Here is a 24,549-nt window from a genome sequence, read left to right as displayed (position 1 = left end):
TACTAATCATGTCATGCAGAAACCTCCAAAATCACCCCAACAGCAGCTTTACAGGAGAAGATAAAACCTTGCCAACAATCAATGGAAGTCAATGGAAAAATAAGTGATTCCAAGTCATTTTGGAGCATTTTTCTTCCTCCCCAATTTTCCAACCCCATGTAATGGCCAGCATCACATCGTAGAGATATGGGGAGTACGTGAGAGCGAGAGAGCTGGGCCAGTTGTCTCAGGCTCTGGCTGCTGATGGCAGGCAGCATGATCTGGGATTCGACACATTTTGGAGCATTTCTATTGGTCAGTTCCTCTTGAAATTCTGCTACAGTATAAAGTAATGAACTGAATTCTGATTTTAGTTAAAAAGTGAAAAACAAAGCAAGGTTTCTTTGCGACAGTGGCGATACGCTGGTCTTAAAGGAACACTACAGCGTTTTATTTATATATATCATCTAAACCACATCTGTATCTTAACACTGCTTTCCTGTATTTTAATGATGTATAATATATAATAATTAAAGTAAATACCCACTGATTTCCATTATGTAAATACGGGTTTTCTAAAAAGCAATGAAAGGCTCCATATCTGGGCAGCAGGTGTTTAGTTCTTTTGACAGTTTATTCAGGAATTTAACATTAGCAAAGTAACAATATCCATAATAGTTTTATAGTGTCCTTATTAGAGTTTAGGTTGCAAATCTGACATTTTCATTTAAAGTATGGCTCAGGTTGAACATTTAATTATCAGCTTTATACCCAGACAAGCCTTTAGTCTTCTTTCATACACGAATGTACATCAAATAAAATTATTTATTATGCCTATAACACTGCAGTAAGAGTCATGTGTCTGTGGAATATGTACATTTCTACTTGTTTTGGAACCTCTATGTCCCAGAATTCGAATTGCAGTAGCATCCCCATTGACAAAACCCTCCTTTGCCAGTCTGTAATCAGTCAGTTCTTACCTGAAGCATGCTTATAACATTTGTAGACCACTCTGTAGACCACCATGAACATGCTTTGCTCCATCTTCTGAAGGTAGGCAGAAACACGCGTCTTGCTCGTCAGTGCATAGCAATTGTGATTTTTATTGTCGCTGTACAAAATATACATGTTCTTGTTTTTGAATGCAGTGCAACCAGTCGAGGCTAGCTAAGGAGACGGTTATACAACAGGTTATTAGATTCTTGTTGCTCTAAAAACACGGTACATGCGAGTATAGACAGGTACCACTGGTGCACAGGAATGGTTACCTGCTGACCAGCACTCTGAACACGACTGCCACCACTTGGAGTTGATGCCTGGGGGAGAAAATGAACCTTCTGTAGTTCAGAAAATACACACTGGAAGAGAGAACGCTTGGCAGCCAGGACCTTCTGCGCTGGGCGCGCATTTGCACATATTCAAGAACCGCTGGAACGAGAGGCCCAGTGTGGCGGACCAGAACATCGGCCGGGCCAGTGAATGTGTGAGTGATCAGTGGGGATGGTGGATTTTGCAGGGACCATTGTTTTGGTACATTTAGGGCATTTTATGGTTCATCCAAGTTTGGGCTGATTAACCAGATGTGGAGAAGGACCAGAGACTCATTTCAGGTGGTCTCCACTTCGATTACCCCCTCAGTGTCTTGACAGCTCACGTCTCCCTCTACACAGATCAGCCATTACATTAAGGTCAGTCCGTTTCTACCAAAAGTGCTCCGGTGGAAGGATGCCAATGGAGGTCCTACCTTTCACAACTTACAGGACTTCTGCTGCTAATGTTGGTCTTGGGGCCACATACCACAGGACAGGCGGTCTTGTGGAGTCCATGCCTCGATGGGCCAGAGCTATTTTGGTGAGGACCTACACAATGAGAGGCATGGTTATAATGTTATGGCTGATCTGTGTATTCATCTCTCAGAATATTGAGATGTATGTTAATTAAGGGACCCTCCACCAAAATGAAAATGATCAGTTTAAGACTTAAAGGCCTGAGCCCAGAAGACTCCAAAGGGTCCGGTCAGTGTGAATGTCCAATGCTCACTAAGGCTGTGTTTACAAGGACATTTTGGTACTCATCACAAACTCACACCTTGCCACTGATTTACAATAAAATCAGTGAACTGCCAGAGCAATGCCTGGCAATGCACCAAATGTAGTAGAACAACGATGGAACCATGAATCAGTCAATAGGAGACAGTCTGATACAGTCTTAAAGGAAGGACCTTAACTTAAACATTAACATTGACGAGAACTTGAAATATTAGTCCGATCTTCACAGTCCCATCGGATTGGGTTGAGCTTAAACGTCACTGTTTACTGAACACACTGAGAAAATCTTTCAACTATATTTAGGTCTATTTTGGCTGTTACACTGCTTTTTCTGGAACTCGAAATCAAACTTTTTAAATTGTGAGCGCCACCTGTCCAGGGAGGCCTGATCATGCAAGTGTTTTAGAACAGAATAGGACTCTGTAGGGCAGATGTACATAGACCTATTGGCACCATGCTGCCTAATGCCAGGCATGGGCTAGTAGAGGGGTTTAAAGCCCCTTCAGCATTGAGCTGTGGAGCAGTGAAAGAGATGTGTTCTCTGGAATGATGGATGGGGTTCCACCCAGTAGTGCTGGGATGAGGTGGGGTGGTGATCATCATTATTATCATCATCATCATCCAACTTCCTGACCTCAATCACACTGCTATTGTCGCTGAATGCAATTAAATCCTCACAGCAATGCTGTTCCAAAATCTAATCGAAATTTGAAAAAATACTCTTGACTGCAGAAGGGGGCAGGTGTCCCAAAACTTTTGTCCCAAAATGTCCTCGTCAATACAGCCTGCTACGTTCCACAGTACCCTCAACCCAGCGAGATTTTAATTTCCAAATGAAACTTGTACAACTGTTCGACCTTGCGGAGGAGGAAAATGTTCCTCTAATGAGGGCAGCATGTGACCGCTCAAGTCCTTGAAATGAATTCATTGGCATTTAGACGGACTCATTTGCATAAACCATGCTGATTAAATTCGGAACTGCGTGAAAAACCACTCGAGCAACCCTGTACAAAACAAACCTCACCACTGTGTTGTGCCACCGCTAACAATTAGCACTGAGAGTTGCCCAGAAATGGGGGCGTTACTGATGGCGGTACTCACTGGCAATGCTTCTGGTCGGCTTTAATCAAAAGTATTATTGCTTATGTCTCTTAAACCCATTTCCCTTCCTCTCAACTCTGGATTTAGCGGTTAATGAAGCTCTAAGAAAAGAAGCGCACAATGTTCTGATGAAAACACAATAAATCTAATGACCTCACTGCTGACAGGCTCAGGCCCCACTGCCACGATGCAACTGGTGTGACCACCCAGACTCCAGACTGTTGTTGTAAGCTAGCTAGCATGCGTATTTGAGCCCAACGCTCCACAACCGTGAGTGTGTTCATGACGGATGATTGATTTTCTCATTCATTTATTTTATTCAGGAATCACTGAGCACTAACCATGCTTCACTTTTCTGTTGGTGGCATTGCAAAGGTTCTTGTGCTAATCTACAGCTTCGAAATCTTCTATGTAATCAGACTGATTCCTTGGTTCGATCCAGGAGGCCAATGATCAAGAAAATATCTAAAGTTCTTATTTTGCAACCCAATTTGTTGACTTGTCTTAATTCCTCATGTTGGTAAAGTGCCAATTCCCTAATTTGCTCTTATTTTTTCCAGGCCTCTTCATACACAAAGGGTTCTTCGAGCGATGCCCTAGAAGGACCACTTTTGAATAAGCTCTATACCAGGGTGCAAAGTCCCGTAGATCCACCACCCTGAAAGGTTCAGAGCCAAAACACCTGGCTCTAGAATTCAGATGCCCCTGAAGATCTTCACGGTTGGATCAGGAGTGTTAGATGAGGGTTGGAGGTTATCCAAATTGATAGGTCAGGAGATCTCCATGACCAGGATTGAGCACCTGTGTTTAGTTTCTGTGAATGGTACTTTGGAGATCTGGGGATCAACCACTTTGTAGGTCTTCATAGCCTGACATGTAAGATAAGGACCGGAGCTGAACCCTGCAGGTCGGTAGGACTCCAGGACCAGACCTGGGCACGCCTGTTTAGTTGAATGGTTCTGCCTAGAATGTTTACATTATGTGGAAGGTTCTCAGTTCTCCAAAGAACCATTCATAGAAAGCTTTTAGTAGATCAGAACCTTTAAAATGTTGTTTTTCTACAGCACCCCTTCTGGAAACACTTAGGTTCCATCAAAGATCCATCCTTTAATAATCTGGGTCTGGGTTTGGGGAGTTGTTGGCAACGGCATTCACCGGCAGACATGGCTGAACTCTTTGGCGTTGACGGACAGGTAATGCATGAAGAAGCTTGCTGGTCTTTGTGCTGTGGAGCTCTGGCTCTGGTCTAGTCATGCCTAAGATGATCAAATGGGATATTCTTTACGATGAACACAATACATATGCCTTTACCACTCGAGGATAATCCCAGCAGCAATGACCGAAGCTTCATATTTTGCATGGGATCACAGTGAGAACATTGGGTAACACTAATGCAGCATTATAGAACTTCCTTGAACTTCCTTCCTAGAATTCCTAAAATTACTTCATGAGACACTCGATGGGATATAAAGGAAGAATGTCGCTCGACAGCACAGGAACAGTCAGAATAGGTAACAGCTAAGAACTTCAAGGCCAAGGAGCCACCACAGATCAGATGACCCCTCTGGAATGTACAGGCATAGAATGTGGCTTCTCTATTGGCTGCTGCAGAGGTGTGGGGGTGTAGGGGGTGGGTTGGTGGAGCTTAAGGGGTGGAGCCTCTGCCCCAGAGTTCTCGGGTGATGGCACACGATGACAGCACACAGTCCGAGCGAGGCACATGTGGACGGACGAGCAGGACGACAGACAGGCTTTGGACTAGCTTAACTTAATAGGTACAGTAAGTAGTGTTAGGTTAGTTGTGACATCATGCGTTAAGAAAATCAGTCAGCGGTCAGAAAAGATGGCGCCGTCGTCTGCACGCAAGAACCTCCAGCCGGTTGGTTTTTACGGTTCCTTGCGGTTCCTTTCGCTCGTAGCCATGGTCCGTGCCATCCTCCGAGCTCCGGCTCTGCTCTGCTGTCCGAAACGTTGGTCCGGCTTCGTCCCGAGTCCAGCCGGCCTCCGTTCGAACCCTTTCAGGTATGTAACAAAAGAATGTGAGCTTACTGGAGTGGGTCTAGAAGCCGGCCCTGATGCATCTTCCACTGTGTCTCTGGGAGAAAGAAAGAAACGGAATGACGGCGGCCCTCTGGCTGCGTGGAGAGGAAGAGAGGCAGGAGGGCAGGAGGCTGGTCAGCAGCTGGCTGACTGCTTCGAGGTCTGGGTCGCTTCTCGCAGCCCCCGTCCCCTCTTCTCCACCAGAGCACGGCCCTAAATGACGTTGTCGAACAGCTGCATGGACTGCATAATGTTCTCGTCCTGGAAAACATGAAGAAACAGAGGAGAAATGAGGGAGAACAGACGACATCTGCATTTTACACAAGTCCTACAATTCCAATTCCTGGGTTCCTTTGAGTCAGAGTTTCTCAATCCAGGTCCTGGAGGGCTTTCCCTGCTACCAGCACACCTTAGTAAAGCAGGGAACCCACTGACTGACTAGCTTAACGTAACAGCTACAGTAAGTAGTGTTAGGTTAGTTGTGACATCACGCATTAAGAAAACCAATTAGCGATCAGAAAAGCTGGCGCAGTCATCCGGGCTATTGATGACAGGGTTGTGGGTTCGATACCCGGGCTCGGCAAGCCTCTCTGCTCCCTGGGCGTTCACTAGTTCACTAGTGCGTCAAATACGTACACCTTACCTTGACCTTACCTTATTTACACTGTGCACTCACCGAGCCCAGGTATCGAACCCACAACCCTATCATCAATAGCCTGGAGCTCTAACCCCAATGTGCCAGAGTTAGCCAATAAGCTCATTTTCATCTGTAGCGCCCCTGGGCAGGTTATTACAGACTAGGGCCTTAGAGGCATTAGCTCAATAGGAACAATGCTTGGAACCATAAAGAACCAGTACAGTACTTTAAACATTTAATAGGTTCTTTACCCTCACAAACACGGTTCTTTATGGCATTCGAACCATTTGCAGCACCTTTACTTTTAACACTGTACCATTAAGATCAATAGTCTCCAGCCTGGAGCTACCATCCAACTCATCACTGCCTTCTGAAGGTCCGGACTGGCTGAATGGGGTGTGGGATTAGAATTGGGCAGAATTAGGCAGATCTCCAGAGAGAGAAGAGTTGAGGACCACTGAAATATCCCGAATAGTGGCAGTTTATTAGGTACACATCCCTTCCACCAGTGGTATAGGCAGGATTTCACTTTTTAGGGGTCTGCCAGCCCCTTGTACCTACACTCAGTGGCCATGTAGCAGGTACATCTACCACATCTACCGAAATTAGCCAGCCCTATACCTTATAATTGGAAGGAGACCACCATAGCACCACTGGTGACCACAGTATGCTAGGTTTAACACACCTATCTCATTAAGTCTGTAGCTCAGATTTCACTCTATAACTGCCCCCTTCCATTGTGGCACAACTAATTATCGTGCAGATCAGCAGTCAGCAACTCTACACTAACACCTATATGGTAGGGGTCCCTAATAAAAAAGGCCAGCGAATGCAGATACGAGACATAAGGCATTATTAGGCCTAATAAACTGACGACGTTTAGGTCAGAAGTTGGTTAATAAGAAGTCACGGCACAAAATCTGCCTCAATGCAAACTCTGGAGACGTTCAGAGAGGTGAAACAGTGTTCCTCTGACCCGCTGCTAAAAAAGTCTCCCAGTAAAACCCCAACTTTTAAACCCTCCAACTAATCTGTCTGATTTTAAGAGCTGTGGAAGATTCACACAAATCCAGCTACTGCTGGCTGCTCATCAGCTGTAATCAGCAGCACTTCCAGTCTCTCCAGCCATTATGAGGCCAGCCTTCCAACTTCCTCAAATACTTAGAAAGTGTCCTACTTGCACCAGTTTTCAAGGCCTGGTCTGGTACTCAGTGTATAATGAACACTTATAAGGGAGTAGAATACTGTGGTTATAAAAATGTACCTTTTGGCATGACTCAATGAACTCGTCAATGGTGACCACACCATCATTGTTACGGTCCATTTTCTGGGAAAAGAAAAAATAAATCATCAGACTGCTCATTTATAGACACATATATCCAAATATTAGGCAATGAAACAGAGCTGATGATAATTAAACCCATCATTTACAGCCAATACCTTTCATTAATCAAAGCTGCCATTTGTGTGTGATAGGGCTGGCCTAAATAATCTGAACTTCAGAGTGTTTGTTTGTTACGCTGGTAATTCTTGTCTTAAAAGCTTTGAATTTTATTCATTATTTTTTTATTTCCTCCGATTTTCACTCATTTTCTCCCCAATTTGGACTGCCAATTACCCAACCGTATGTGAGCCACCTGACACCAGTGAGGGGGCTGCACACCTGGCTCCAACCCACCAGCCTGCCGATGCCCAAGCACCACAGCAAAGCAATGTGGGGAGAGAGAGCCCCATCAACCCACCCTGGAGAGAGCAAAGCCAATTGTGCTCTCTCTGGCCTCGGCTGCAGAATGCTAGCAGCATGACCGGGATTCGAACCAACAACCCTCTGATCATGGTGACAGCACCACAAACATTTAACTGGCCTGTACATCCCATCAGCATTTAAAGGACAGTTATTGTTCTTATGTGGAAAATGTTAAACATAATTACAGCCTTAATGCATCATAAATTTAGGCCAGGCATCTACATCACCTGACCTCAGAGCTCAACAACCTGCACACTCTAAAAGAGCAGAGATGCCACAGGAATCACCTATGGTGGAAATTGTTGATTTATGACATGATAATAAAAATGCTCTGAGCAATATTGAGAGCACTGAGGATGTTTAATGACTAATATATGACTATATATATATATATATATATATATATATATATATATAGCTGATTTCAGCATGTTTTCTTTTAGGCAGGTAATTTTTTAGTTTTAGTCTAAAGTTCAGTTTTGGCTAAAAGGTATATTCGTTTTCAATATTAGTGTGATGCAGGATATTCAGCAGATATTCATTCTTTGCCCCTCCTAGACAGGACAAGACAAGCATGCTCACCATTTGTGTTGGAATTCTAGATGTTTTTAAGCTGTTAATAAATAAGACCCCAAAAATAGACTAAAACTTAATTACTAAAATGTGCCTAAACCTAATATACATTTTAACCCATCCGTGCAGTGAATACACACTGTCATCAATAGCCCGGAGCTCTAACCGCTGAGCCACCACTGCCTCCCTGAGAATCTTTTATGTTTTTAAACTGTTTCTTACAGACACTTCACAGACGGTCCCTTACTGTCTTCAACATCTGCTGCAGCAATTCTGGCTTTTTTGATTGGGTGTGCTCCATGAAATGGAAAGATCAGGAACTCTAACAATTAAATAGAATGACTGTAGTTTGTTTGCTGTTTCACCACGATTTAGAAAGTGTTATTTCAGAGAGTTTAGGACACAGTCTGATGAAGTTGAGTTTTAAGAATACAGTGGATACAGGACGGCTGGACTGAAAAGTTAATATGCACTGATCCCTGAACAGATAAATAAACAGATTAAATAAATACTCTGTCAGTTTGTCATCTTTCACATTATCATTTATGTTTTTTTTTTTATCATTTAACATTTGTCACAGTTCCCGTTTTTACTGAAATACATGTTTCCCTCATAGTGTTTGTTAATGAAATTAACACTGATTTCAGTTCATTTGCGCCATCACCACTATACTATACCCTTATTATGCTATATATATATATATATATATATATATACACACACACACACACACACACACAGCCCCCACCTACTGGAAACATTTAGAACTGCAGTATATACTTGTTTTATGTAACATAGGTCTAATTATTATTGTTGTTTTTTTTTTGGGTGGTAAACAACAGGTAAACAAGCCTTTAAACTACAGTTTGGGTCAGCCATAACCTGACAGAATGAATAATGTCGAATAACCTACAAATAGAAATTCTAGTAAATATAATTACTATAATTCTAGTAAGTATTCTATTTTATTTAAAGTAAATAAAAAGTTGAAAATAATACAATTTAATAATAATAAACATAATTTACACAGTTTTGAGCTCTGAACCCACATGTAAATGTAATCAATCAGTCTGAACATGTCTGTTATCCTCAGTTTGCTGCTTTCATTGTTGTAATGGAGCTGCCTGGCTAATGCAGCTAACAAGGAAGGGAAGGAACGAGGAAGCATCGGGCAAACCTCCTGTTACACATTAGCTGATGATCCCGTTAGTCGTTGGGACGATGTGATTGGCGGGGTGTGAAGTTCCACTGATCGTTAACTACACTACACTACACTGGCCTCACAGCTTCAGGCTAACTGAAGAACCGAGCCTGACACAGCACACACGACTGCATTAGGGACGAAGGTAAAGTTGTGGGTCACCTGAAAGAAGTTTTCAACGTGCTCTCTGGGAGCGTCCTCTTGCATGCAGGGATACGTGTATTTCCCCATCATGTCATAGATGGACTTCATGATGTCCAACATCTCCTGGAAGCCAAAAAACACACAGAATTCAACCTTTAGAGGGTCAGGCAGCGCTAAAGTGAGATTTAACGTCCTTCAAAGAGAAAGTGGACGCACTTCTTTGGTGATGCACCCGTCTTTATTGAGATCGTAGAGGTTGAAGGCCCAGTTTAGCCGATCGTTTATCGTCCCTCTGAGGATGATGGACAGGCCGATGACGAAGTCCTGCAAAAAGCAAGCGGGCATTGGCAGAAACAGCATCCAGCAAGGCTTCCGCCACTGGTCGGCTTCGCATGAGGTCAGCATGAGACACATGGGTATGATTGGGTAACTTCACTTCATAACCCATATCAATACATAGTGCTTACAAGGTGGTCATGATGGTTAGGCTGGCTGACCAGTTTAGCTCTTGACCAGCATAGCCTATTTGCTCTAGAGGTTAGAGAACCAGGGTGACCAGGGCTTGAACGGGCTTGTTGACCAGCATGACCATCATGGCCACAGTGGTCCACAAGTATGACCAGCTTGACCAGACTGGTCAACCAGCTTTTTTTCTAATTTGTAACCATTTTCTCCCCAATATGCTACATATGCTACCCCCATCACATGGGAGGATGAAGATGGACACTCCTGCATTGAGAGGAGGAGAGAGTGCCCTCTACTCTCCCTGGAGAGAGAGTGAGGCCAATTACGCCCTCTCTGGGCCCTGGCTGCCAATGACCAGCATGATTTGCTCTAGTTAGAGCTTGATGGTTTAGCTGCATGACCAACAAGTGTGACCAAGGCTTGAACAGGCTTGTTGACCAGCATGACCATCAAGGCCTTGGTCACACTGGTTGGTCATGCAGCTAAACCATCACATGGGAGGATGAAGATGGACACCCCTGCATTGAGAGAGGAGAGAGCACCCTCTATTCTCCCTGGAGAGAGAATGAAGCCAATTACGCTCTCTCTGGGCCCCGGCGGCCAATGACCAGCAGCATGACCGGGATTCGAACCAACCGGGATAGCTATCTTGGTCATAGTGACCGCTGGACCACCTGCGGCCTTAGAGGGCATGCATTCGCCTTGATGACCAGCTTTTCAACTACCTTGACCACCATAGACCAGCTTAGACCAGTTTGAGCCTCTAATGATTTAAAATATGGCTTAATATTATAGTAAGAATGTTGTCCTTTCTCCTATAGCCACATTTTTATTTCTCTTATTTACTTTTTAAATATTCGAGTATATAAAAACTCGCTTACCTCAAAACTAACAGATCCATTCTTGTTGGTGTCAAAAGCCTCAAAGAGGAAATGTGCATACATACTGGAATCTGGAGGGAAAGAAGATCATTGCATTGCATTAGCATCCTCAGAATCGAGCTGTTCAGCAGTCAGGCCAAATGAAGCAGGCATCAATGATCCAGAACAAAACCTGACAGTGAAAGAGAGAGGAAAGAGCCCAGATGGCATATGAGAGACTCACCCCCTTGTGGGAAGAACTGGGAGTAGATGACTTTAAAGGTGTCCTCGTTCACAACACCACTGGGACATTCCTGAAAAGCAAAGCGCCACTTTGAGGAACATGCCCATCCAAATGCTTCAGTAAATGATGCCACTTTGGATGGGGGATCATTTTAAACCTTCTGATACGGCTATGCGGTCTTGCAGCCGATCCAATATTCTTGCCAAAAAAAACCCTGTCGTAACAGGGTGGTAAAGGGAGTGCTCCTCTCTTTACACTGTGCTGCGTAAACTATGCTGGGGTGAAGTAGACGTATTAGCACTGCTGAGTGACCTACAACGTTAGAAAAGTTTGTGGACACTCAGCTACTTTCAGTTGCACCCACTGCCACAGCTTGTCTAGTCCCTGTAGAGAAGAAGAACTGCCAATAGAATAGGACTCTCTGGAGCAGATCAACATCATCAACCTGTTGGAACTGTGCCAAATGTCTGTGATGGTGCTCCATCCAATATTTTGTTCATTCATTATGTCTTCCTCTACTGTCCAGAGAAGAGTACTTTCTACTAGATTTTGGAGCAGAGCATTGCTGTGAGGATTTGACTGCATTCAGCGACAATAGCAGTGTTACTGAGGTCAGGATGTTGGATGATGATCACCACCTCACCTCATTATCATCACCCCCAACTCATCCATCATTCCAGAGCTCCACTGCTCCACAGCTCAATGTTGGGGGGGGTGCTTTATACCCCTCTATTAGCCCACGCCTGGCTCATAGAGCAGTATTAGGCAGCATGGTACCAACAGGTTCATGTTTATTTGATCTGCTCCGGAGAGTCCTATTCTATTGGCAGTACTTCTTTCTTACCTCTTAAATTGGACAAAAGTATTGGGACACTCGTTCATTCATTGTTTCTTCTTTTCTTCTTTTATTCTACATCCACTCAAAGACATGCTTGTATGGACAAGACTTTCCGACACCAGACATATCTTTCAGCCATATCTATTTCAACTCACGTTTTTGAAGCCTCTGTAGAGCACTTGGAGCTCCTTCTTGGTGAACTTGGTCTGCTCCTGCAGCTTCTCCAGCCCCTCCGGCCGATGGCACACGGTGGACAGCTCAAAGTCATCCTCAATGCTGTCTGTGAGAGACACACACAGGCTCGGTGTCATTTGGTCTGACTGGTGTTTGAATTACAGCTGTATCAAAACACAGTAAAATGCAGCACTGCTGAGTATGCCTTTAACACCACTACAGTTAAACGACCACAGTGTGAGTGTGAAGAAAAAGAAAGATATTCATAAATAATTCATAAATAATAATAATAATCACATTTAAAGACATCTTTGTAATTATTTGCCTGGAATTAACAGCTTTGGTCACCTGATGAATTTGCAATACCTGGCTAAATCGTGCCAACAGCGGTGAACAGTAAAAAGGGCCTTTCACCATCGAACAGAAACACTTAAAAAGTCAATAATATTGATTAATCAGACATATATTTAGGTGGTGATTGTGGATAATATCATGGAGAACTGAATTTGCCTTGCTTTTTGTTGAAGGGTTTAATGTTGTATTTAAATATTGCTCAGTTTATGAAATGTCATGTGTGGGTACAGTTATGTAAAGGTCATATGGACAGACCTAGAGGATGGAAACTAGGACCTATCTGATATCAGGCAGCCCACAAGACTGAGGTCTATGGGTTTATCGGTAAAGCACTGATGTTTAAGGGCTGGTTTTATATTGTAATCAGGGCTGTAGAGTGATTAACATAATGAATCATGATTAATCACATAATTTTGCACAGTTATTCACAAGTAAGCAGATTTCCTATACAGAATAATGTGAATAAATGTGATTTCTATGCAAATAATGTGAATAAATGTGATATCCTACACAAAGTAATGTGATACCCTATACGAAATAAAGTGATTAAATGTGATACACTACACAAAATAATGTGATTAAATGGGGTACACTATACAAAATATTGTGATTAAATGTGATATCTTATACAAGATAATGTCATTTAAATGTGATACACTATATAGAATAATGAGATTAAATGTGATGCACTATACAAAATAATGTGAATAAATGTGATCTCCTACACAAAATACTGTGAATAAATGTGATACCCTGTTGCTCAGTTTTTAAAGCATATTGTTGATTCCCAACTTCATTCATTTCAGAGCTGCAAGAAATAGCCTTGTACTGTCACCAAATCCCACAATTTACAGCAAAGTTCATGCGGCGGAGGGTAATCTGCAAGAAATCCTGCTCTGACGAGCATCAATCCTGACTTAACTTGTGCAAAAAAAACCCACTAAGGCTGTTGTCTATGTGAGACTGATGCTCTACACACTGCCATCAGTCCTGCTCCTCGTCCAGACCACCAGACAAACAGTCTCTGCTAAACAGGTAACAGGAGTCATATGAAATATATATCAGTATAAAACCCATTAAGTGTAAAGTGGTGCCCCGAATGTACAAGCGAGGATCTGTACACATCGCTCAGGTGTTTGTGCTTGTTCTGTATGTTCAGCAGGTTGACAAAATAATGGAAACACTGTTATTTGGCTCCATCAGTCCTAAGAGGCCGGGCTGTCTGCGGAAGAGCTTTTGACGTCGAGCAGGTTTTGAGTGATTTTAGTCTGAAACTGAACCGTACTCCTGGAAAACAAGACACACTGTCATGTCACTGTCAGTCCGTCCACTGCAATGGACTGCAATTTCAGTCGAAGGCTTCTTTTAGCTGTCCATAAGAAAACCAGCCTGGTTGTTGGAGAAAAGTACAGTGATTTCTCCTCTCTCACATCTCTGAGGACCAAGTTTCAATCCTAACAGACCACCAACGGTACATTCAGAGACTTATCTTTGTCTATCTTTGTCTCCTGATTACATAAATGTGATCAAATACAGCACAGCGGTCAATAACTCGTAATCCTCCCAGCAAGTCAGGTTGTTCATTAACAGTAGGCAATGGTTGCCAAACAACATGACAATCTAACTACTCCACATGGGCCTTCTGTATTAAGGCAGAATACCACTGAGGTCGTACGTAAGTCAAGCCTCAGCCACTAAACGGCCCTCAGCCAATCACATTTCAGAACCTCAATGATCACTTTGATTCATTTTAAAATAAAGGTTGTAAATAAATTGACTCCCTTAGGGGCTCAAATGCGTTGCCACTATGACCCAGGTGTCGCAAGCTGGAATCCTGAGCCATGCCGCTTTGCCATCAGCAGCCGGAGTCTGAGAGAGCCCAACTGGCCGTGCTCTCTCTCCGGGTGGGTAGATGGCGCTCTCTCCCCCTCCCCTCAACACAAAGAGACGTGTTGATGGTCCTTATCCTCCTAGTGTCGGGAGCATCGCTACTGCCAGGGGGAGCTACGGAGGGGTGGGTTAACTGGCAGAATCTAAAAAAGTAAATTAGGAAAAACAGGGAAATAAAATAAATAACTAAAATGCAGTTTCCATTATTGTGTCCACCCTCTTTCCCTCCTTAGAGTATGTGTCCTATATACGCAGCACAGACAGTGGGGTTGTATGTGCAGGGTGAACGGTGAGTGAGGTGGTGGAGAGTCACTTGCTTTGACTGACTGAGGGGGCGGCGGTGGGCCCACAGCAGGGCAGCAGTTTGAGGAATCTCTGTTTAATGCTTTTTTTGCTTTGGCTGGGAGCGTTACCTGCAAGTCACCAACCACAACAGAGGGTTAGACAAAGAGCATTTGCGCCACACACACACACACACACACACGGAAATGGACCATGTATGAAATGTCATGTGTGGGTACAGTTATGTAAAGGTCATATGGACAGACCTAGAGGATGGAAACTAGGACCTATCTGATATCAGGCAGCTCACGAGACCGAGGTCTATGGATTTATCGGTAAAGCACTGATGTTTAAGGGCTGGTTTTATATTGTAATTATGGATTAACATAATTAATCATAATTAATCACATAATTTTGCACAGTTATTTGTAAGTAAGCAGATTATGTAGTTGTATGTAGTAACTGACACTAATCACACATTCATTTATAAGCCAATTGTGATAATTGGCTCACAATCACTTTTTTTGCAGTGATTAAATGTAATATCCTATACAGAATAATGTGAATAAATGTAATTTTTCTATACAGAATAATGTGAATAAATGTAATTTTTCTATACAGAATAATGTGAATAAATGTGATATCCCATACAGAATAATGTGAATAATGTATGTGAATAAAGGTGATGTCCTATACACAATAATGTGAATAAATGTGATTTCCTATACAGAATGAAGTAAATATATGTTTTCCTATACACAATAATGTGAATAAATGTGATATCCTATACAGAATAACGTGATTAAATGTGATATCCTATACAGAATAACGTGAATAAATGTGATATCCTTTACAGAAAAATGTGATTAAATGTGATTGCCTATACAGAATGAAGTAAATATATGTGTTTTCCTATACAGAATAATGTGAATAAATGTGATATCCTATACAGAATAACATGATTAAATGTGATATCCTATACAGAATAATGTGAATAAATGTGATATCCTTTACAGAATAATGTGATTAAATGTGATATCCTACACAGAATAACGTGATTAAATGTGATATACAGAATAATGTGAATAAATGTGATTTTTAAATACAAAATAATGTGAATAAATGTGATATCCTTTACAGAATAATGTGATTAAATGTGATATCCTATGCACAATAAGATGAATAAATGTGATATCCTATACAGAATAACATGATTAAATGTGATATCCTATACAGAATAATGTGAATAAATGTGATATCCTTTACAGAATAATGTGATTAAATGTGATATCCTATGCATAATAATGTGATTAAATGTGATATCCTATGCACAATAACATGATTAAATGTGATATCCTATACAGAATAATGTGAATAAATGTGATATCCTGTACAGAATAACGTGATTAAATGTGATATCCCATACAGAATAACGTGAATAAATGTGATATCCTATACAGAATACTGTGATTAAATGTGATATCCTATACAGAATGCTGTGATTAAATGTGATATCCTATACAGAATGCTGTGATTAAATGTGCTATCCTACACAGAATAACGTGATTAAATGTGCTATCCTATACAGAATAATGTAAATAAATGTGATTTTTAAATACAGAATAATGTGATTAAATGTGATTTCCTATACAAAATATCTGATTAAATGTGATGTATATATAATATGTGATTGAATGTGATATACTATACGAAATAACTGATTTAATGTGATATCCTATACAGAATAATATGAATAAATGTGATATCATATACAGACTAATGTGATTGAATGTGATATCCTATACAGAATAATGTGAATAAAAGGTGATATCCTATACAGACTAATGCGATTAAATGTGATATCCTACACAAAATAATGTGAATCAGTTTATCTTTAAATTGGCCTTCAATCTTCTGATCAGTCCAGTCTTAGTGTCCACTTTACCTAGTTAAATGAATGTAAAGGTCAAAAGGTCAGAGATTATATGACAGTAGATGGATAGCACAATAAATACAGCGCACAGAAATCTGATCTCCAGCCTTATTTAGTGGCAGAGGATAAAATATGAGTCCTGTTTAGTATCTAATCCAGGAGATGGTCCGTGAGATACCGCTGTATTTACTACTGTGTGGATTTTTGATGTATTACACAATACAGCACTTCACACGGACGTGATTGACGGTGAAGGCAGAGGAGATGATATACAGGCCCACACACACACACACACACACACACACACACACACACACACACACACTTCTTCCACACAAAGCATGCAACACAACACTCCACTCAGTGCCTTTGCTGACCCAGCTTCAGTTTTAGAAGGGAGCCTCAAACGCTGTGCTATTCCAGCACCACAAAGACGTCCAAGCTTTGAGTGCAAAACTGGCAGCTCCAAGACCTCCAAACAACAGCCACGAGCTGTACAACCAACCAGAACCGTGACAGGCATCACAACACCACAGAGCCCTCCGAGCTCAGTTTCCACCGGCCCTCATATTCACCCTGAGGCCATGGAAGACTCAGGGTATTACTGCCATTCTGCCTGAGCTCCCTGCACACAGTAATTACTGGATTTACTGCATGAGGTTCTGCAGACATGGTGTAGTGCATATAGTTAGTACTCTGGAGTGTCATTTATTACAGTTATACATAGAGTTTGGAGGTATCTACTTTTTTATACGGTCTCAAAATAATACTGTGATTTACAGTTTTACTGGGTGGGGTGCCGGGCCTGCTGTATAATCTCATCCTGCCTTATTTTAAAACTGAAAAATGACCAAAAACAGTGTTCAGGAAGGTTGAACCTCCAATCTGACCATTACACTGGTTAAACCTACTGAAACTACTGAATCAGACGAGAGAAGCTGGTTAGCATTAGCTTAGTTAGCATGATAACAGTCTGCCCAGTCCCCCCACAACTAACTCAACTCTGTCTGACTGAAACCTCACTCATAAACGTCTAGACGGGAACGACTCGAGCGTCTGGAGACTAATGACTGAGCGTCTGCTGTTAAAAGGACAGAAGCTGAATTTGCAGGACTTTCCTCGTGGTTTTGGATCTGTAGCCACTTGCTAAGCTAACCTTTGCCTCAGCTACAGCTCCACCGAGTCTCAAACTAACTGCTGACCCCGACGCTGACCATAAAAACTCATATCTGAGACAGCGAAGTCGAGCGACTGGTGTTGGGAGGAACGGAAAGGAGAAATGAGAGGGCGGTTCTGCTGGGTTTGGACTCGTAGCCGGCTAGCTAGGCTTAGATAAGTTGTCCAGCAGCCTAAAAACACCATAACACAGGCCGTGTTCCAGCTAACTTAGGCCCAAATCCACCTGTTTAGAGGATAAATAATGTTAATATTGTATATTATATATTAAATATTGGAAAATATTGTTTCAGAGTCAAGAAAGGACAGAAATGCTTAGTCCAAATGCCAAACTAACGTTCAGAAATCCACCAGAACGGGGTCATTTACAAGGTTTAGTTTCTGCAAATCAAGATTATGCTAAGATTATAAAATAGACTTTATCAGATTGGTGATGCAATAAAGTAAAGTCTATACCGAGAGGCTAGAATCTGCATTCCTGAGTTTTCGCTGCTGTATGAATGTTATAAAATGTGCCAAAAGTAGAAAAGAACAACAATAATAATATGATGAAAAAGGATGTTTTAGTGTCAAGAAATGACAACAATCCCTCATCTAAATGCCTAAACTAATAGTCAAAAATCAACTAGAACACATTGCTAGTGCCAGGGGGAGTAACAAACGGGTGGGGTAAAAGAATTAGGGACAATTGACAAACTTAAAAATCATAAAAAAAAATAAAAAAATTAAAATAATAAATCAATTCAAAAAATAAATTTAATGAAATATAGTAAAAGTGTAAAATATGTTTTTTTATCAGCAAATTGAGACAACTTATGTAATATGTATTAAATTAAATTTTCATATTTAACATCTGTACTGCAGAAAATGACAAGGATCTTTTTTCTTGAGACTGCTCAAGAATCACTTTACTAAATTAAAATCCTGATATCAGCTTTACTTTAAATACAGTACTTTCAGTCTGCTTTAACATCAAAAACTGTCTATAAACAGATTTAAAGAGCATTTTCCATTTAAGTAATAATACAAATATAATATATAAAATAATGAAATATCTTTTATTTTGCCTGCATCCACAAATGTGGTATAGAATTCCACATGAACTACATAACAAATTCAGCCTTTTCTTTCAGTGTTATAGTTATTATTATTATTATTCAGTGTTAAAAATATAAAACGATAGTTTTTCTTTTTTGCAACACAAAGACGCAACACTTAGCCTGAACTTTAACCAATCCAGGCTAAAATTACAATAAATATTGTTTCAGTGTCAAGAAAGGACAGAAATGCTTCGTCTAAATGCCAAACTAAAGTTCAGAAATCCACCAGAACGGGGTCATTTACAAGGTTTAGTTTCGGCAAATCAAGATTATGCTAAGATTATAAGATCTTTATCAGATTGGTGATGCAATAAGGTAAAGTTTATACCGAGAGGCTAGAATCTGCATTCCTGAGTTTTCGCTGCTGTATGAATGTCATAAAATGTGCCAAAAGTACCAAAAAAATAAATAAATAAATAAAAGAATCTAATATTAAATTAAATAATTAATTACATTCCACTCTTCCCGTCTCAGTTTTAACATGACAATGACAATAAACATGGCAAAGATATGAAGAACATCATAATCAAATATAATAATAATAAAATGTAATATAATATACTATATATATAAAATCTCGTCTTCTGCCTACAGACACCAATCTATAGAATTCCTCCACTTGTCTCAATATAAACTACATAATAAACAGACTCCACACGGCCTCTAGGATCCACCAGGGTTTGACTTTAAAGCAATGTCTCAGCTGATCTGGGACCAGATGCTCAGATCAGAGGCTTCCTGAACCTACAGCCACCCGACTCCCCTGAAATGCAAAGTATCGACGAAGCAGACGCTTACTCTTGCCCTTGTGTCGCCATGGCAGCAGCAGTTTGACCTTTCTCAGCGCAGCTCCAGCGGTTTGAGAGATGAGGGCCATGGTGGACTCCTCGCTCGCTCCTCTCCTCTGTTTGCTCGAACCCTGACTGCCCTCGCTCCCTTGCCTGCTCCCTTCCTCCTTCCTCTCTCTCACTCTCACCTCCAGGGCTTGGGCTCGTCACACCTCAGCAGTGTAGCTTGGACACTGACCAGCGTGTCCGCGGACCACTGAGCATTAGACTAATGCTTCCGGAGGTCCAGCAGAGGCCCGGCCCTTAGGCCTGAGGGTGTGTATATGTGTGTGTGTGTGTGTGTGTGTGTGTGTGTGTGTGTGTGTGTATAGAGGAGTCCTCTGCAGTGCTACTGCAGTTGAAGGCAGATCTAATTTGAAAGCAGCTGTGCTGGGGCAGGGGTGGTTCAGTGGTTAGAGGGCTGGGTGAACGATCACAGGGTTGTGGGTTCAATGTCCATATCTGCCAAGCTGCCACCGTTGGGCCCTTAAGCAAGGCCCTTAACCCTCTCTGCTTCAGGGGTGCTGTAGCATGACTGACTCTGAGTTCTGTAATATATACTATTTGGACAAAAGTATTGGGACACCTGCTCATTCATAGTTTCTTCTGTAATTAAGGGTGTTAAAGAAAGCTGATCCTGCTTTTGTTGGAGTAACTGTCTCTACTGTCCAGAGAAGAAGACTTTCTACTAGATTTTAGAGAAGCATTGCTGTGAGGATTTGATTGCATTCACATCAGTAGTCTTTTTTTCTTTTTGCTTAAATGTAAATCAGATCTGATTTTTTTCACATCATTAAAATCTGATCCTAGATCAGACAGGGGTCCAAGTCCTGACTATGAGATTACAGTAGGTAATTAACAATGGCTCAGCCTCAAAGCTCGTTCACTCTTCAGGCTGATGTCCAGTAATTCAGCTGGAAGATGTGAGTCAGACTCTCAGCTTTTCTCTATAATTATCTCTGGCCTTGTGCCACCGTCACATTTCTGTTCACTCTCTGAGAAGCCCCTGAGACCTCGACTCGCTTACAGTTTGCAGATCAGCCGTAAGCATGTCACGAGTGGCTCCCTCGAGACCCACAACTCAAGTCCCCAGATGCTTTGTGTAGTGGTATGGTAGAGTTGGGCTCATTTCTGCATAGGTGCAAAGGATCTGAGGGGGCAGGTTTGACAGAGGAATCCGGGACAAAGACTTTTTGAGACCATATGAACAATGACTGCAAGCTGTCCGGCAACTGGGAAGTTATTTGGGACTATCTGAGGTCCTGACAATGTGATTGTATGTCGAAACCTGCAAAAAGCAAGTCTTAGAAAGTGAAATCCTCTTAATTCTAGTCTAAAAATGTGATAGCCTATATGGACAAAAGTATTGGGACACCTGTTCATTCCCTGCTCCTTCTGAAATCAAGGATATAAAAAATAAAAAAAGGGGCAGGATGTTGGATTAGCACCACCACACCTTACCCCCAACTCCCCAACTTATCCCAACTGAAATATTGGATGACACACTAACCATCATTCCAGAGAACACAGTTCCTCCACTGCTCCACAGCTCCTCAATGCTGGGGGGCTTTATACCCCTTTAGCCCACGCCTGGCATTAGGCAGCATGGAGCCAATAGGGTCATGACATGAGTCCTATTCTATTGGCAGTACTTCTTCTCCACAGGAGACAAGCTGTGTGTGTGTGTGTGCATTTGCACATCTGTATCAGCAATGGGTGCAACTTAAAGTAGCTGAAAACATTCATTAGAAGGGGTGTCCAGAAATATTTGGACATTGTGTATTCCTCATGTTTCCAATCTTTTACTTATTTTTTCATATTTTTTCTACTTATTATGTTATTTCTTGAATTAAGCAAATTTATCTGCCAAAGGAATAAAACTCTTTCGGTAGATAAAATCACTAAAAACAAGTAAAAACAAATTAGTAAATTATTAATTTTGCAGTCTGCAGGACAGGCCAGTCTAGTTCCTGTAACATCTGAGATCAGAAAATGGACAGGTCCTGATACTGGACATAAGACCAAGCTGAAAGCACAACCACATGGTGAGTAAAGGATAAGGGGGGGTGGGGGGGTAAAAAGAGAGACGTAATGACGTAATTAAACGTAATTAAAATTCTGGCCAGGAATTTGTTTTACCACCATATGGCTGCTGAGTCAGAGCTCATACTGCTCTCAAAACAGAACATGATGCAAGGTGTAAGTCTTAATCCAGAGATCGAAACCCAAGAGGTGATAACACGGACATAGTGTCCTCTTTCTTTCCTGTCAGGGGTGTCTGCTCTATGTGCTCCTCTACAAATGCCGGTCAGCTTTCAGTAAAGACTCGATCCGGAGTAAGTGACCATCCTGGTGTATTGTATTAATCCCAGGTCACTGAGATGGTCTGTGTTAGGTTCAGGTCCAGGTCCAGCAGGAGAAAGATTTAAAGTGCACTGCTGAATCATTTCTCGGAGAGCACCATCGCCTCCTCCTTTTGACTTTTTCAAGACAAATATAGCACTGTAAAAGGGCACGCCTTCAGGGCCATTTCCAAAAACGTTGGCCAGCTTCTTTCACTGCCTACCAGAGGTGAGGATGAAGAGCACTTAAGGTCATTTATGGGCAAAAGTCAGGCTGCAATCTGGGTACAGTTTTAACTAGGCTAAATAGCTGCCAGAACCAAGGGGGCAGGCAGGCACTGGGATCTTCCTGAACCACACAAACTGCTGATCTGTAGGCACTCCGGGTCAAAACCAATCAAGACTTCCATTGTAGCCTGATGAACATTTCTGTATCAGATAACCTGTGTTTTAATGAGTGAGAGGTGCTGCAGGTCATCTCGTAAATGACTATAACCAACATACTGCTGGACCATAATCCGATCTGAGTACCTTTAAGCTGGGTACTGGCAAATGCAGATCTGATCTACTAGTACGTAAACACTGCAGACTCCAGGCCATTGTGTCGCCTTCTTAGAACATTCCTCACTGCTGCGGGCTGGGAATAATGTCTGTGAACTAGATGCTCGTCAAGAACACAGCAGTAAAAACAAAGGATTGGAATAGCTGATACCCTATCCATTAAAATATATCTGCCTTGAGCCACTGTATCGGATCGGAACATCCCTACAAGCAATGTAAGAGACATTTCTCCCCATGTCTGGAGTACAGAACTGAAATAACGGGAAACACTGTGTACATTTTCTTTTGGCCTAGGTTCATTCATACTTCTTAGAATATACATTTATTAAATATGCCCTATTGTAACTCCACCTACCAGTCCACAGGTGCATTACCTACAGCTGGAACTCAGTCATGCTCCATGTGGACTGTGACTGGAGCTCCCGTACAGGCAATTCCAAGAAAAGAGGCAGGTTTCTATCTACCCAGGTTCCTTATGAATAATAAATTATGAATAATATTTACTGGCCACATAATTTAAGTTGGAAATATTGTACGCAATACGTCAGTCATTCAATATATTATACACACTAAGCCAGGCAAGCTTTTAAATCTAGTTTACACTGGGCATTGTTGTTGTAAGACTGACTATACAGCTCCCAGTATCTCAGGGTATCTGTGAGAACGTTGTTCCTGTTCTTGCCGTTGGTGTTTTATGGTCTTTATGGTCTTAACTTATTCCAAACGGTGGTCCAAGACGATCGTAAAACAAGATTCACCTTTGCAGAAGATTGGCTGATAGCAGAACGCCCCAAAAAGAGGGAAAACGGAATCCACAGGTGTGAAGCCAGAGGTGGCTTGCTTCTCATTATTGTTGGTACTGTTCTTCAAACAGTGAACAGCCATAGTCAAGACTGACTATAGCTCACACCATGATCCATAAATGCACAGAAGAGCTGAATCCACCACAGTGAGAGCTATTACTGACAAACTGAGAACCTTAGGATCATTGGAGAATCTTTCGGGATCGCCAGTCCTGTCAAAATGTCCTCAGCGGTGTATTGTGTTGAATGTAATGTATACACTTGCATTTTGTATTTCCTAATGTTCTAATATTATTTTTTTTCTCGAATCTCAAGGAAAAACACAGATATGCGAGGTTTAGTTTCAACAGTGATGATGTATAGGTTCTAAATAACAGACGCTGAATTCTGTCTTTAACATTCTCGAGTCCTAATGAACAGCTTATGTCAATATTACATATTACATAAGGCTATTCAGCTCTTATGTGTTATGTAGTATCTATACAAACAGCTTTCCATAATGTTGGGAATGGTTTCCTGAAACTGGACGGACTTTTGTGTCTATTTTTGCTCAAACTCCCAAAGTCCCAGAGGAACGAACATGAAACGTGAGTGATCTAAAAAAACAGGTCAGTAATCTCATAAATGACTATAACCAACATACTGCTGTCAACTAGCAACTAGGGACCATAATCCGACCCGAGTACCTTTAAGCTGGGTACTGGCAAATGCAGATCCGATCTACGCCATTAGTACGTAAACACTGCAGACTCCAGGCCATTGTGTCGCCTTCTTAGAACATTCCTTACTGCTGCGGGCTGGGAATAATGTCTGTGAACTAGATGCTCGTCAAGAACACAGCAGTAAAAACAAAGGATCGGAATAGCTGATACCCTATCCATTAAAACATATCTATATCAGACTTGAGCCACTGTATCAGATCGGGACATCCCTAGAAGCAATGTAAGAACTCTCAAAACGGTCAAAAAGACATTTCTCCTATTCAGCTCTTATGTGTTATGTAGTATCTATACAAACAGCTTTCCATAATGTTGGGAATGGTTTCCTGAAACCGGACAGACTCTTGTATCTATTTTTGCTCAAACTCCCAGAGGAATGAACATGAAACGTGAGCGATCTAAAAAAAAAAAAAAAAAAAAAAAAAAACAGGTCATACAGATGATCACGTATGATTGCCCTAATTTCATTAAAACCCTCACAGCACACATCCCGACAGCAGTCTATCAGAGC

At 41.7% G+C, this 24,549-nt stretch overlaps 1 protein-coding gene across 2 annotated transcripts in view; it reads right to left on the bottom strand.

The window, feature by feature from the left end:
* Positions 1–594: 594 nt before the first annotated feature.
* Positions 595–24,549, bottom strand: part of LOC140546710 (A-type potassium channel modulatory protein KCNIP2-like) — a 180,166-nt gene continuing 156,211 nt past the window's right edge. For both annotated transcript variants that reach the window (XM_072670094.1, XM_072670093.1), the window contains exons 2-8: positions 12,033–12,157; positions 11,040–11,109; positions 10,817–10,887; positions 9,687–9,794; positions 9,489–9,593; positions 7,070–7,132; positions 595–5,429 (exon numbers count right to left, since the gene is read on the bottom strand). In XM_072670094.1, coding sequence (XP_072526195.1) covers positions 5,382–5,429; positions 7,070–7,132; positions 9,489–9,593; positions 9,687–9,794; positions 10,817–10,887; positions 11,040–11,109; positions 12,033–12,157 — 590 coding nt within the window. In that variant the 3' untranslated portion in view covers positions 595–5,381. The remainder of the gene's footprint in view (positions 5,430–7,069; positions 7,133–9,488; positions 9,594–9,686; positions 9,795–10,816; positions 10,888–11,039; positions 11,110–12,032; positions 12,158–24,549) is intronic.

Source organism: Salminus brasiliensis, chromosome 24 (genome assembly GCF_030463535.1).
Source record: "Salminus brasiliensis chromosome 24, fSalBra1.hap2, whole genome shotgun sequence".
Taxonomy (NCBI): Eukaryota; Metazoa; Chordata; class Actinopteri; order Characiformes; family Bryconidae; genus Salminus; species Salminus brasiliensis.
This window is presented reverse-complemented; position numbering and strand designations above follow the sequence as displayed.